General features: G+C 47.4%; 1 protein-coding gene across 1 annotated transcript in view; it reads left to right on the forward strand.

Annotated features, from left to right (window-relative positions):
• Window positions 1-16,534, forward strand: part of PRKAA1 (protein kinase AMP-activated catalytic subunit alpha 1) — a 258,046-nt gene that overhangs the window by 173,530 nt on the left and 67,982 nt on the right. The window contains exon 8 of the mRNA XM_086960578.1: window positions 9,260-9,386. Within this exon, the coding sequence (XP_086816704.1) occupies window positions 9,260-9,386 (127 nt within the window). The remainder of the gene's footprint in view (window positions 1-9,259; window positions 9,387-16,534) is intronic.

Genomic DNA, 16,534 nt, shown 5'->3' on the forward strand with positions numbered 1-16,534 from the left:
TAGAGTGGCGTGGTAGAGTGGCGTGGTAGAGTGGCGTGGTAGAGTGGCGTGGTAGAGTGGCGTGGTAGAGTGGCGTGGTAGAGTGGCGTGGTAGAGTGGCGTGGTAGAGTGGCGTGGTAGAGTGGCGTGGTAGAGTGGCGTGGTAGAGTGGCGTGGTAGAGTGGCGTGGTAGAGTGGCGTGGTAGAGTGGCGTGGTAGAGTGGCGTTGGGTTGTTGAGTGGCGTTGGGTTGTTGAGTGGCGTTGGGTTGTTGAGTGGCGTTGCGTGGTTGAGTGGCGTTGCGTGTTAGAGTGGCGTTGCGTGTTAGAGTGGCGTTGCGTGTTAGAGTGGCGTTGCGTGTTAGAGTGGCGTTGCGTGTTAGAGTGGCGTTGCGTGTTAGAGTGGCGTTGTAGAGTGGCGTGGTAGAGTGGCGTGGTAGAGTGGCGTGGTAGAGTGGCGTGGTAGAGTGGCGTGGTAGAGTGGCGTGGTAGAGTTGCGTGTTAGAGTTGCGTGTTAGAGTTGCGTGTTAGAGTGGCGTGGTAGAGTTGCGTGGTAGAGTGGCGTGGTAGAGTGGCGTGGTAGAGTGGCGTGGTAGAGTGGCGTGGTAGAGTGGCGTGGTAGAGTGGCGTGGTAGAGTGGCGTGGTAGAGTGGCGTGGTAGAGTGGCGTGGTAGAGTGGCGTGGTAGAGTGGCGTGGTAGAGTGGCGTGGTAGAGTGGCGTGGTAGAGTGGCGTGGTAGAGTGGCGTGGTAGAGTGGCGTGGTAGAGTGGCGTGGTAGAGTGGCGTGGTAGAGTGGCGTGGTAGAGTGGCGTGGTAGAGTGGCGTGGTAGAGTGGCGTGGTAGAGTGGCGTGGTAGAGTGGCGTGGTAGAGTGGCGTGGTAGAGTGGCGTGGTAGAGTGGCGTGGTAGAGTGGCGTGGTAGAGTGGCGTGGTAGAGTGGCGTGGTAGAGTGGCGTGGTAGAGTGGCGTGGTAGAGTGGCGTGGTAGAGTGGCGTGGTAGAGTGGCGTGGTAGAGTGGCGTGGTAGAGTGGCGTGGTAGAGTGGCGTGGTAGAGTGGCGTGGTAGAGTGGCGTGGTAGAGTGGCGTGGTAGAGTGGCGTGGCGTGGTAGAGTGGCGTTGCGTGGTAGAGTGGCGTTGCGTGGTAGAGTGGCGTTGCGTGTTAGAGTGGCGTTGCGTGTTAGAGTGGCGTTGCGTGTTAGAGTGGCGTGGTAGAGTGGCGTGGTAGAGTGGCGTGGTAGAGTGGCGTGGTAGAGTGGCGTGGTAGAGTGGCGTGGTAGAGTGGCGTGGTAGAGTGGCGTGGTAGAGTGGCGTGGTAGAGTGGCGTGGTAGAGTGGCGTGGTAGAGTGGCGTGGTAGAGTGGCGTGGTAGAGTGGCGTTGGGTTGTTGAGTGGCGTTGGGTTGTTGAGTGGCGTTGGGTTGTTGAGTGGCGTTGGGTTGTTGAGTGGCGTTGGGTTGTTGAGTGGCGTTGGGTTGTTGAGTGGCGTTGGGTTGTTGAGTGGCGTTGGGTTGTTGAGTGGCGTTGGGTTGTTGAGTGGCGTTGGGTTGTTGAGTGGCGTTGGGTTGTTGAGTGGCGTTGGGTTGTTGAGTGGCGTTGGGTTGTTGAGTGGCGTTGGGTTGTTGAGTGGCGTTGCATGTGTGACTGGCGTTGCATGTGTGTGTGGCGTATAATAAAAAAAAACGGAGGTAGAAATGAAGGGAAAAAAATAAAAAAGGCTAATGGAAATTAAGGATATACATTAAAAAGCGTGGTATCCATTTGAAATCAGATGAAAGGTTTAGTGTCTGATAAATATTAGTCTTCAGGCGCATAGAGAAAGACCACACGAATGTTAATATTAATACCACACGAATGAAATCTGTAAAGATGAACAAACTGGTTGTCTGCAGCATTGAGCGTGCCTGACAGCGCTTTAAGACCCTTTAAAAGATATCCAGGCACAGTGCAGTGATTTTTTAATGTGCTCGACCCCGGCACGTGGTGAATCTGGCTGTCGGGATTTGCCGGGATGCCAGTCCAGTCTATGAAGCGTTTCCAGGAACCACGAGAGAGGAGGGAGATTCTGGAAGCTGAGGGCAAGCAGCAGAGAGCAGTCACCAGGAAGAGGCGTGAGGTGGGCCGAGGTGAGCATGGAGTGGAGGGGATGAGAATACTGGGTAAGTTGAGGGCGAGAGAGGAGAGGAGTGAATGCGGGAGTCGGCTTGATAGAGGGCAGAAGGGGACTGAAGAGGATGAGAGGAAAAAAGGAAATAGGTTTGGCAGGACAGAGGAGAGTAAGACATTAATAAAAAACAAGGCAGAGAAGGGGAGGGGGGAGGAGAAATCCGACACGGCGGGCATGGGAGGGGGCCAACGGCAATGAGAGTGTGAAGCAGCAGGGGCCTGGGGGAAGCTGGCTGGGGAGGGGGAGGAGAAGTGAACAGATGTCTGTGAGGTGTGGGAGGAGTGCCTGATGCCGGATGGGGGTGGGAGAGCCTGGGAATGCGAGAGGCTGGGCTTGCATGCGATGCCTGGGGGAAGACGTCAATAATTCAATCGCAAAATTGAATGTTGTAACAAAAACAGACCAGGGTAGAATTACAGAAGGGATTAACACCCCCTCTGAAAATGGTAGGTGAGAAGGGGATGCTGCTTAATGAACATGACTGTACGATCTTGCATTAAGGTCAGAGCTTGGTGGAAGTGACTAAAGTGAGCACACACACCAGAAATCACTACGAATGCAGATATGAAACAGATCAAGCTTAACAGGAAACGGCCAACACTGTGGAGGAATAATGAAAGAGTGCTTTTGTTGCACTGGCTCAAGGCGGTGCTGACATTCTGTAACACATGCAACAGAATCAAAACACGCTTCTGAGATAAAAAAAATAATACAGGAAGATACAAACGTGTAAGGAATGACGAGGTGCGTGAATATTTAGATACAGCGCACTCAAACTTACCACATCACATGGTGGACATGATTTAGCAGTTTGGATCGATAACATCGGCCATGATGAGCAGATATGAGCATGTTATAAAGAGCACCACCCTGAAAGACGACCAAGTACCGAAACAGGCCTGCACAACGTGCTGAGGCCGAGTAAAATATAAACAAGAGTGGAAGGGTTGAGGAGAGCGAAAGTGAGCAAAGCAGAAACCATGTGACAGAGCTGTGTTGTGTTGTTGGGACAGGCTCAGCAGTGCGGCAAGGCTGTGATTGCTTGGAGAGAGAGGGGAGGTGCTGGTGTGGGAGGGGGGAGGTGCTGGTGTGGGAGGGGGAGGCTGTGATTGCGTGGAGAGAGAGGGGAGGTGCTGGTGTGGGAGGGGGGAGGTGCTGGTGTGGGAGGGGGAGGCTGTGATTGCGTGGAGAGAGAGGGGAGGTGCTGGTGTGGGAGGGGGGAGTTGCTGGTGTGGGAGGAGTGCTGGGGCGGGAGAGGCTGGGCTTGCATGCGATGCGCGTGCATGTTCACGTGAACTTCATGAAAACCGCGGGGCTGAAAGCCCTTTGGTTTGAAGATGTTTTCGCCACATGAATTCTCGCTCCGCTCGATGCGCTTGCGCACATCGATAGGTCGCGAGACCTAAAAAGCAAGAGAGCGCATGTATGTTGAGAATATTAATAATTCATTTAATGCAAAGGGAAGAATTACTTTCATGCGAATGAAAAGGAAATACCTATTATCAGCATACAAGAATGTCTCAATGCATATAATCAGTTCTACAGGACTAAAAAATGTGGTCGCCAAAAAATCTAATGTAGCTTAGTCTTGTATCCTTTGACCAGAAAGATTACAGATTGTTCTAATGCCTCCAGAAGGATAATGTCTCTTGGTATGGAGTTCTGTTCTTTAATGGTGCATGAAATAGGCACACCTTCTCTGATAACCATTCAGAAAACTCTGAGTAAATTAATGTTAAATTACACTCTTCGCATGGTTAGGTAAAGCGTGTTGACACTTGGAATATTGAAGCCTGCTTGAAACTCCCAATGCTGGGAAGTGGCTTCTATGCAAAATTATAAGAGGAAGAAATATAAGAGAATATGATATTAACATTTTTAAACTCTTTGATGTAGATGTGCCTCCTGGATTCGTTCAAGAGGCTGCTGTTGATCCTAAAGTTTAAAAGGGGGGTGTTTCCACTACTCCCTAGAGCATGGGTCCTCGCAAACCTTTTTCTAGGGGCAACAACTTATGGTCTTAGGTGCGACCGATGGCCGCACTCTGGGAGTAAGGGGCCCTAGGCAGGTCAGGGATTGTGTAAGGAGGTCTAAAAAACAATGTTAAACTGGCAGGCATTTAATTGAAGGTTAGCTAAAGTTACGTGGTGCAGGCAGGGCCGGTCCTAGGCCTTCTGAGGCCCCGGGCGAAAGGGAAGATGCGAGGCCCCCCTAATTGCATATTGCGTCACAAGAAGTGACATCACAGAAAGCGACATCGCAGTACTATTGATCTTATTTGGCATCACGGAAGCTAACTAATGTGGATATCAGTAACATTGACAAAAAGTAGAGGGGGTTGAAAACAGGTGAGCAAATATCAATTTATTATAAAAATTAGATAAAATGAAATATTTCAATCAAACAACGTTGAGAGAATGAACACATAAAACCACAATTCCAGTGAAACATAAATAGAGTAACTCCAACTTTCTAGATTATTCCTGTTGAGTGGCTCCCTGATATTGATTCATTCAGGAAAGGTCATGTATCTGGATTTGTACTTCATGCTCCTTTTTATATTTCTGTACCATGTTTTCTCTTTCTATTTCAATAAAGCTTCCTAAACAAACCACTGGAGCGAATGGATAGAACTAGAGAAACCATTTGATGCTATAATAGGAAGAGCCAGCAAACTAGGGGTCCAGGATGTAGACCAGCGCACGGTGTTGGCTTCCTCGATTAGACCCTGGACCTGCTTCAGGGATGCGCATGCATGTGTGTGTATAAACTTCACACAATGCGTACTCATGCCAATAAAATGTCTTGGTTGGATAATGCACCTGCTACAGAGCAACTGAGGTTAAGTGACGTTTACCGATCTTGATCCCGGCAAGTTTACTTTGGGTTAAAGTCTCACCTACTGGTCACAACATACTATACCCATAACAGTGCTCCTGGCGCTCATGCACTGGCTGCATGTAGGTACGCATGTGTGCAAACACCATAAAACCCCTATACACAATAAAAATGTTCAGTGCGGAGAGTGCTATCGCAAACATCTGTGTATCATGCATAACGCAAACATGCATGCCCAGTTAAAGCTTAGGAGTTGATATACGGCTCGCAGAGGTGTGCTCCTATAGCCAGAAACCGGTCCTTGGATGCTTGATTCCGGTCCAGGGAAGACATGGCTTGGCAGTTCGGGCTGGACTGTTCCCATGAGGCACAGGGTCAAGACTGAGTTGCATATAGCCATGTCTGAACTGGGGTGGCTTGGTGGGCAAAACAACGATGGATTATACCCAGATCTGTGACTGGGGTGAATGTTTTGTCATTGTGCATCATTCCGTCCATCATCTTGTGTGTTTTGCTCTACCATGCATAATACAGGTTACAGGTACAACCCCTGTAGGGTAACTAGCCTGGTTTGTGTACCTGCTGCAGAGATCTGTGTGTAAACTTTCGGTCACAAGTTCCGATACAAGTTAGAAAGCCCACCGCCATAAAACACTTGTTACAGTGATCTGTTTGTAACTACACACTACTCATCTGAATGCCAGCAGGACCACATCAGCCATTTTAACCTCTGAAAATAAACAAGAATAGTTCATTTGGACTGAGTAACAGCATTAGCTGATATAAATTGCTTGGTTTAGCTTTTATTATCTTATAAACAAAAGCAAATTTGTAACACCATTTCGTACCCAAAATTGCCTACTTTTTTTTTCGAATTGGGATGTAACATACCAAGCATATTTAACCTATTCCTCAGCCCGTCTCTACGCACCCCACAAACTCAAACTCTCAAATACGTCTTTAAGCGTTAAAAATAAAAAGGAGTGACAATGAGGGTTATTGAAGGGTAACAGATTCTAATGCGCAAAGGAATCGCGTTGTGTAGAATTGACCTTTATAAGAAAAAAATGAACAAATGGGAGTGAAAATCAGTACTTGCCGTTCTGAAGAGGGATTGGTGGAATGCACGACCACATAAACTAGAACAAAAATTCTCCGAACCCAGAGGTTTATTTGTAACAAGTCACTCGCATCAGAGTAATATACGAATGAGCGCCGTCAAGCCCTCCAAAAAGCTGACCACAAAATAAATTAAATCATTTTATCCATTCAGGATACAGCGCTGGAGGGCGCCATGTAAATACCCCTGTTTCTTTCCCGGTCGGAATCCATTCTATAGTGGGTGAAACGTTTGAACTGTACAGGTGTGCCCCCACGCCTCTGATAAGGGGACCTAACGCGGGCCCCAACCCTTCAGGACCCCCCTCCCTGCCCAAGCCTAATGAATAAATATGAGATATGCGAGACTCTGGCCCCTTAACACACTCTGCAGGGGCCCTATAGGTTTGTATTACCTTCTGCCCCTGACCCCAGTCTGTGTGCATGAGCAGCTACTTCACTGAGGCACCTAGGCTCTGTGCTTCCCTGAAGAATCCCGAATATCGCCGGCACATGCGACAGCTGCTGCCAGAGTCGGACTGGCCACCAGGGCAATCTAGCAGTGCCAGAAGGGCTAGTGTAACAGGTCAGTAAGCAGACCAGTTATTTTGGTGTTTGGGGTCAGTTTTAAGGTCTGGAGGAATTTTACTGTTAATTTCCCCAGTACCTCAAACATTGCCTGCAACAAGCACAAATGCGTGCAGTCTCCCATACAGTGCAAAACTCCATCACAACTTGGATTTACAAGTTCAAAACTGCTCCGATGTATAACAAGTCACACTTTCAGCTATCTGATAAGCTAATGGGGTCTCTTTTATTTTAGTTCCAGAGCCTATATTCTGTCACAGTCCTGTGCTGTCTGCTGCTTCCCTGCCAAGGTAGCCCAGCCCCTGTCCACCTTTGCTTAACACAACAAGATGCCCCACCCTCTGGTCTCAAACATTCTGCTCAATTAAGATAAGAGACACTGCCCTACCAAGATTCGAAGTATAACAAAAGCCAGTTGATCTGGCTGCTCCCTCCTCCCCTCACCCACCTCCTCTTACCTGTGTCCGGCTGGTGCTCGAAAGAAACTAAGGGGCCTCTGTTGCCTGGAAACAAAATGCAAAAACAGAGCCTAGAATGGCTGGTACTTAACCGAGGCGCTGCCCCCCACTGACATTGAGAGCCAACATAATTGCTGGCCCAGCTGTTGTGCCGCCCCCCATTCTGTTTGCACCTTCCCCCACCTGTAATGTGATCAGGTGAGGCAGGGGGCCCTGTAGTGAGCTGTGAACGTGTGCCCTTTCACGGGGGGGCGCGAGGCCCCCTGTGTAGGCCCCCTGTGTTTTGCCGAGCGCGAGGCCCTGAGCGGCAGCCCACACTGCCCATGCCTAGCGCTGGCCCTGGGTGCAGGACACCACAGAAGGTACTTCATTTGACCTGCAAATAAACACCGGTTTGCCTAACATTTTTTCTGAATATTAGTTCACAGCTAGTAAACTGCAGCTCATGCTGCTGTTCACCAAGGGGCTGCATGTAAAGGTCAAGAGGAGCCAGCCCACAAGCTGCCCCTGGGCCCTACTTGGAATATCACCCTGCTATAGTATTTGAGTACTTAGATGAGTACCCTTTCCTCAAGTTGCATAGATGTACAGTTGGACTGATACAGGGTTTTCCCATTGGCGCAATATTTCTTTTTTGAGAGAAAATGTGATTGTATATGTTTAATTTAATATGCTTCACTAGCTAATTTGGTTAATGGGCATTATGATAATGCAAAAAGATCAAGAAGAAGGAGAATGTTGCAGGGTAGATGTGAAAAAGCTATTTGAAACCATGCAGATTAGGTAGTTTTATTTTACTATATATTGCAACTATCTTGCCGAACAGCATCTCTGTATCCTCAAATCCATGAGCCGTATCTACCGTAAGTCTACTGGCTACTAAAATAGTTGTTTTGCCAATCTAGATCTTTGTGCACTGCTTTTTTGCTACTTTTCCAAAAGTAGGTTGAGGCACCCGTTCCAAAGAAATGTTTTTTTGGGAGGGGTGGGGGGAGAGAGGTCTTCAGAGTTTTGACATTCTGGAATGAAAAGGTCATAGATTACAGCAAATACCGGTCTTATGAGCCACTAGCTTTGTTTTCTGGGTGTCAGTATTTTCTTAAGTAGACCAATGGCATTTAACATTTCTGATGTTGATCCAAAGTTTAGTCTCGTGAAGGGCTAGCAGTTTGAAAAAGTGCTAAGTCCAAGGTTTGTGATTCAGACTTTTTCGAAGCATGTTAATGACTCTTTGGTTTACATTTTTATGGATCTATTTGAGAACAACAAGGGGACCCAATAAAGTCGAAAAGGGACCTTGGGAGTAAAATCTTTCAACAACAGTGGTCCCTTACAGGAGAGAGAATTAGGAACAATGAATATAGACTCAGTCATTACTATATTGATTTAACATGTCCAGCCGGACAGAGGTCTGATATTTACTTGTAAGTAATAGAGAAAAGGTATTACACAGCAATACACAAGGTGGGGCACAGGCCTGTGCCCTACTCAGCACATGAACAACATACAGTAAAGGACAAAACGGGGAATAAAGAGCTTTTAGGCAAAAGCTTAAGGTTCGTTGCACCGGTAATTGCACAGTGTCAAAGTACAACAAAACACAACCTACACCTTTACACTTTAAGTACACATAAGGTTTGGAATGTATATGGTGTTTACAAGTTGTCGACGGCGTTGCGATCCGTTAAAGCGTTACACGGATCATCATCACGACATAGATATTATGTCTATTAATAGGAAGCCTCAATTGCCGAAATACTGAAGGCGGGACGTGGTGAACTACGATGCGAATATCATGAGGTGGGAATTGAAAACAGGGTCAGTCAACTCAGACGTGCGGAGAGTTCAGGAGGTTTCCTAATGGGTTCCGGGAGTGAGCGTCAGCAAGTTAGCCAGGTATGGATAGCCAATACTGCACAATCGCAGGTTCTGTTAGGTGATCGCTCAGGAAGTGGGCGGCGGCATGATATCCGGGCAAGTAATTGCAGAGCTGCACAATCGCGGGTTCTGTGGGGTCATGTCCTTTAGCATTTCTTTAGCAGTATGTAGGGCGCCAAAGATAGCCTGAGCTGGAAATGAAGAAATTTGCTGCCTTTGTATGTTTATTCACTTTAACATTTTACTTAATTTATTTTTAAGGTTGTAAACCCTTACTACTTGCGTGTCCGAAGAAAGAATCCAGTGTCTGGCACATACACCAAAATGAGCCTCCAGTTATACCAGGTGGACAGCCGGACCTATCTCCTTGATTTTCGCAGCATCGATGGTATGTTGGGTGACTTATGGGAAATGTACAATGTGTTTATTGAACTAGATTGTTCTTCGTGTTTCTACTTTGTCCAACGTTGGATCTTTTATAGCTTTGCATCCCTTTTTTAATCCCCCTTTAATCTGGAAGTAGGCATTTCAGCGTGACTTTTTTAAACCTAACCCTGCAAAAAGACCATTTCCAGTAGACCCCTTGGGCCAATTACATATCGGGCACACTACATCTTTTTTCACAGTGGATCATCCTCCACTCTGTGTGCATGGTACAGACCTGGTCCGTTTTCGCAATTAACCAAAACTGGCCTTCCCAGCACGCAGCCGCAAATTCTGACCGTTTGTGCCAACACTAGTGGAAGAACATAAGGAAAGGAATGGGTCACTTAAACTGCACCTCTGTCTTTCACTAGAGGCGGAATGCCCTCTGCAACCATCTGCTTTGGGTTAACAAACCGCCACCCCCCGACTCCTTCCTTCAATTGGATGCTGTAACCCCCTATAAGAGGTTGTCTTGGGAGGGGGTCCTTCTGACCTCCTTACGAACTCTCTAAGGTTGTCCTATGGGGTGCACCATCTGTGTGCCACCTCTAGGGCCTATTATTAAATACTTGTTTCGCTTCCAATTCTATAAAAAAATAAATTCTGGTATATTCAAACTAATGTTACTAGCTGTGCTTAATTTGAGCCATTGTTTGCCGATGGGGCCCACCTGCTCTCATTTTTGAGGACTGATGCTTATTTTCCCTCATCAGACATGGACCCTGAGCAAGCGAGAAAAACACACAAAGAAGGGCGGTGACGGGAGGGGAGTAGTAAGACTCAAAAAACAAAATTATACACCTACAGTCTCATGCATGTGTACGCAACATATGTATAGTTGCCCTATCTCTCTCTAAACTAGCAAAATGTGTTATACACAAGGGAAGACATCCCTTAAGGATAAGACCCCTCACTCACCCGAGGGTGACATGCTACATCATATGGGTCCTCCTTACCAGTGTGGAAAGCCTAGTCACCACTGGGAGCTACTACTTCGAAGATTTAAGGAAGGGGCTCAGAGATGTTTTAAATTGGTAGGGAGTAGGATAGTACTCCCATATGTGTGATGATGGGTTATAGTGAGGTTTGCAGCGCTGTGTGAAAAAAGGAATGAAAATGTGAATTAAAACTGCCTAGATAGAATCACCAAATAGTTTTATTAATGTATTCTACCTGACAGGATTACTGGTGGTGTATTAAAATGTATTATTTATCACATATTTGCAGCGGCAATGTTAATGTTAATATCTGGTCCTGAAGAAAGCCGCTGATACACAGGTTGATCAACAGGCTGAAACATGTTGACCTCTAAGTGACAGTGGTTCTATATCCATACCACTGTGCTGTTACATTTTAGTCCTGAACACATTAATAGAACTATTTGAGGGAACATACACCTATAGGTCTATAACCTCTCCCTCCTGACCCCTAATCTACGGTAGTGTTATAAAGGGGAGTAGTAAGAGCCAGGAAAAAGACGCAAAATGAAAAAGAAGGAACCCTCACGAGTGTGATAAAGGGTTAGGGAGTGTCTAATTGTGAATGGAAGTGGCATGCGGTAGATTCAAGACTTCTCAACCTTGGTATTCGTGTGCTGACATTTAAAAAGCACCAGGTGCGTGTTTCTGAGCAGAGCTTTGAGTACCAGCACTTACTCTATTACAAATGAACCACTGAATACTGGTGTAATTTCCTCAGACCCTCCTTTTGACGTGGCCATTGAATTGGACATTATTGCCCACAATGGGAAATTGTGATAGAAGTGAATTCCGGTAGAAGAATTCATCCTTTTTCGGTATTGCTTTGTTTTATTGAATTACGTTCCTGCTAATTTTCCATTGCCCTCTCGCATGTGTTCAAAAGAGGCTTCAGTCCAAGGTGTATAGCAAAGTGTGAGTATTACAGCCTTCGAATCTAACCGCAAGCGAGGTCTTATTGTAAGATAAATAGTAGGATACCTAGGTAAATGTAAACTCTAATATAAATAACCCTTGTGGGGGGTGCTATTTAAAGATATGTTTTCAGTGTTCCCTGAGGATTGTCTTCTTAGCATATGGAAATATTAAAATATGGTCGTGATTGTGTTACCTATGAACCACAATTAAACAGAAATAACATTTTTGTCCGATAACATGAGGTGAAATTCAGACTAAATATGTTCTTGCAAATTTTTTTTATATACCTCCTACCCCCCACTCCCTACCTCCAAACCTGACTAAGCTAGGCTTAGGTAAAATTTACTATGTGCTAAAATATAGTGCTGGTTGGTTTCAGTGATGCACTAAATCAGTGCCTCTCACGAACAATTGCAAAAAAGACAGTTGGGACAGAATGCAGAACAATGTCTTATATTCACCCCAGTACAAAGATCTGGGCCTACATCCATCGTTTTTTTGCACTCCACACTACCCTAGGTCAGACAATGGCTATATGCAAATCAGCATTGACCCTGTGCCTCATGGGAGCAGTCCAGCCCGAACTACCAAGATATGTCTTTCCTAGACCGGAATCAAGCATCCAAGGACCGGTTTCTGGCCATCAGCCTTCTTCAGCCTGGATAGCTTGGCTCCAGTGATGTGGAGAGCCTGGGACTCGCGTCTGAGCATACCCAGCCCACTCGGGGTGAACACTAACAAAGCACATGATGCTTGCAACAGTCTTTCCATGGTAATGAGGTTCCATAGGGTGCAGCGCTAGTCTTAAAAGCTGGGCATTCAGATGCCAGCCATCTACCATCAGCCCTGCCAAGTATCATGCATCATGCGTTAGACATACGCAATTCTGTGAGGTGGTCCGCATTACTGCGCTGAAATGTGCAGTCACACATTTATAGCGCCTCAGCCAAGCCTGATGTCAGTTATGAGTGTGTAATGATTTGCCAAATCTTGGCTGCTGCCGAGACGGCGTGGGAAACATTGTATACCTGTCCACCAAAGCTCGCACCATGGGATGCATTCATTGTATTTGTATTACCAGGCCTTTGACATGGCTGACCTGGGACCTCCGCCAACGCTAGAGTAGTGGTGCCTCAGCAGCCTGAAATGGGGCCTCATTGCGTGCGAGGCGAGTCCCGGACCGCGCACATTCCCAGGGGAAGAGTCAGCGCGGCTGGAGGCATGTACCGGTCACAGCACTCACTCCGGTATCTCAAAACGTATTCCTTTTAGAGGCATCATTCCGAGCCTATAATTGTACACTGCTGCTCACAGTTGAGTTCAGGGTTAACTTAGGCTGCGCTTCTGTGCCACGCAAGGGCCATGCATACGCTGGTGCGGGCAGAGCAGGTTCAAATTAAGCACTGGTTAGTCAACTTTTTGGGCTGACTGTGTACTACTCTGCTCAGTGCTGCCCTTAATACATTTAGGAGGCACGCGCAGGTCAGGCCGCCTCGGGGGGTGGGGGGAGGTTCAGGCTGCTGAGCATTCCCTGTCCTGGGTTCACTTGACCACGTGTGACTGCTAAAGTGTGTTCATTTTATGAGAGAGGGGACCCTGGTAGTTAAGTTTCTCCTGAGATGGGCAGGACCGCGGTGGGAGCGTGTGGCAGTTAAACATTTGTTTCTTTAGTTTTAGCGGCAGCCACAACTCTCACCCCGCTGCCTGTGCCCAACTGGTCAGGGGGCCTCATCATGCCGCTGCCTGCGACCGGACTTAGTCGGAAACGAGAGGTCGCATTATAGACCAAGTGTGATCACGGAGAGGCTGCTGAGTGGCTCACTGAGGTATTAATCGTTTTCAAACTTTACAGCCTGATAGACACCGAGCCTGTAGCTCTGCTCACTGCTCTCTTGCAGGCTTAGGGTGGTACCGTGGCGTGTTAGGCTCCATTCATCTCTTTATTCATTTATTTATTTAAAGCACTGACAGAATTTAAATATAATTTCACGCCCTGACTGAGGGCCTCCAGTCCACGGGCGACCTCGCAGTGCTGCTCTGCTGTGGAGGAGATCGCGCTCACACTGACACCAGGCAGGAGGGTTTTTTAGTCCTGCTGTGCCCCTGCTGCCTCCCCAGCCCTGGTCCCCAAGCAGAGATTCCCGTGGTCTGAGCGTGCCTGTGATACAAAGCATTCTTCACCTGCCCTGGCTCCATGTATGTTCCGGGAATGGTCTGGGCACTTGTGTCCGTCTAGGTGAGCGCTGTGCTGTATCCCCTCTGGTATCGCATTGTTTGCCTTAAGTTGACAGTGTATGCCCAGACGTGGGTCCCTTGCTCACTTTGCCACTGGATTCAAGATCGCCTGGCTGATGAGGATTATGAACCTGAAACTGGTCCCAGGATGCTTGTTTCCGGTCCAGGGAAGACATGGCTTGGCAGTTCGGGCTGGACTGTTCCCAAGAGGCACAGGGTCAGACTGATTTGCATATGGCCATGTCTGAACTGGGGTGGTGGAGTGAGCTAAAGAATGATGGATTAAACCCAGATCAGTTGACTGGGGGTGACTGAATTGCATATGGCCATGTCTGAACTGGGTGGTGGAGTGAGCTAAAGAATGATGGATTAAACTCAGATCAGTTGACTGGGAGTGACTGAATTGCATATGGCTATGTCTGAACTGGGGTGGTGGAGTGAGCTAAAGAATGATGGATTAAACCCAGATCAGTTGACTGGGGGTGAGTGTTTGATTTACTCAAACGTTCCATCCATCATCCCCTTTTTTGTCTCTGTATTATTTGAAGAGGCACAGCAGGCCAGAGCCTGTGACTTCTTGATGACTTGAACAGGCAGCTGGGAAGGTGGATTCTGCAGCCTGTCAACTCTTTAATGATGCACTGAGCCCACAAAGTCAAGAGAGGCCCATTGTCTGCTGCTATCAGAGCAATGCCAGCACCAATTCAGACGATTTGGCAATTTAGCAGAATCCATTAATACCAAAAGTTGGTTAGTGGCCTGTCCAGAAGGGGCGCTCAATCCGTGCCCACAGAGTGATGTCTGCAGTTGGAAGAGTGACGTATATCTATGAAATATACAAAAAGTGCTGTTACTTATCCACAATACATATATCCTCCTCTGTAGTGTCATTGTTCTCCCATTAAATATTACAGCATTGCTGAGAATTGCAGATGCTCTCCCTTTTTAAATTAAAGTAGTGCAGGTACTCGGTACCACTCACCAGCTGCCCTGTTACAGCAATCGTTTACAGGAGGACGTTTGGATTTAATGATCACTCTGATAAGGTATTGTAGCATGGAATGGCAATTATACACTGGGTGGAGTAGTGTCAATGATTTGCTTTACTGTGGTACTAGCAGGTATAAAGTGTAGGATTTGAGGAGATAATGCTAGTGTATGAGAGTTTTGAAGCAGAGAGTTGCTGTTTTGAAGGAGTATGGGAGAAAGGTGATGAAGGATGTGGTATTGCTTTTGGCACATGTTGAGGAGGACTGCACCTCCATTGCTGATGCTTTACAGCAGTTTAAAGATAATCTTAGAGGTTCTCGTTGCTCAAATGGGTGTAATTTCTAAAATGTATATATTTCCCTCTTCGCCATTTGTTTGCGAGAAAGTGTCACTCATACTCATTGAATGTCACTCATAACTAGTGAAATTCTGAAAATGTCACACATGTAATCTGAAACCTTGGGAGCTATGTACCATTCCTCAAGGACCTTGAATTCAGAGGATAGTAAAAGGGTGAGTACTGATTGTGAGAAGTTGGCCTGGCATATGATGTCCACTATTCTAGTGGGCACCTTGCACCAGTCCAAACGACCCTTACTCACGGTTGGTTTAGACCACTTTATAGAAAGCTATCCTAGTGGTAGCTGTGGAGAGCAGCCTTCAAGCTAAGTCTTGAAGGAAAGTAAAGCAGCTTGTTTTACCAGTCTATAATCTCATGAATGATCAAATGAAAGGAGAACCACACCAGGTATATATAGCAATATATGGATTTATTCTAAACACACCCCTCTAGTCTCTTTATGAGGCTAGAGGCAAAAGCACAATACAATTACTTAATTAGCACAGTATACGTTTTGCCCTAGGGGCCTCACAAACCATATACTAAAAGTGGTATAAGTACTGCTTTGAGCATAGAGACAACGACTAGGACCTGTAGAACCGCGGGGGCAACCAGGAACCACCCAAGATAGGGACGCAGGAGACCCACTGGGGACGCGGGCAGAGTCCAAACACAGCCGGGAATCACCATTGACTTCTATGGAGGAAGTTAGTTAGAATTTTAAAGAATAAGGACACTTCGGAGTGGACTACGGTAAAACCCCTTCAATACGGGACACTTAAGAGTCCAGACCCACGGGAGCACCGAAGTACACGTGTTACATTACCCGGGTGCATAGGTGTCTTTTCGTGTCTGGTTTTGTCGTAGTTTCCTATGGAGAGCTGTAAAGAAGTGCGGCAGGCGACTAGAGGAAGAGTGTCCGGATGGAACCAAGGGTGGATCGGAGATCTGAAGAACCTGAAAGCAGAGGGGAAAGAGTCTGGGTCACTAGCCAGTGACCAGGAAGGCGACAAGAAGATGCCAGCCGATGTCGGGTGATTTTCAGGTGATGTAGGTGAAGCTTTGACTTCAGCCACGAGGTCCAGGAGGCGTCAACGACCACCATGAGCTGGATTCGAGCTGTCCCACGTCTGATGTCGAGTGCTGCAGCGTCTGTATCCGGATTGGACCCAACAAGCCTTGGCAACAGCAACCCACACAGAATGGAAAGATTAGCTTTTGTGCAGACCAGCAAGGTCTGAGAGACTCACCCTTTGGAGGGGAGTCAGGGCACGTCTGGAGCAACCGGTAAAGACCAAGAAACAAAGAAGATTCCTTTGTGGGGACCCACCAGTCGACGGACCAGAGATCGCGAAGGCGCCATCGAGCAGAAATGCAGGAAGTGGGCCCAAGGAACACTCTTGGAGTGTAGGCCCACAAACTTCGTAGCAAAAGGTGCTCAGGGCTTGGACTATAAGTAGCCCAATTCACAACTTCGCGAAATCTCTGGAAGTCGATGCACTAGCATCGCTGGGGACTCGTGTGGGACTCTGAGATGTCTGGAAGTCTGTGTCCTGTGTCGCAGATTCTTCAGGATCCGGCGGGGGCCTCGAAAATGCAGACCGGCAAGATGCTTCTTTGGTACCTGTTTGAACTGGGGGGGGCACTCCT

This window comes from Lissotriton vulgaris, chromosome 3_1 (assembly GCF_964263255.1).
Source record: "Lissotriton vulgaris chromosome 3_1, aLisVul1.2, whole genome shotgun sequence".
Lineage (NCBI taxonomy): Eukaryota > Metazoa > Chordata > Amphibia > Caudata > Salamandridae > Lissotriton > Lissotriton vulgaris.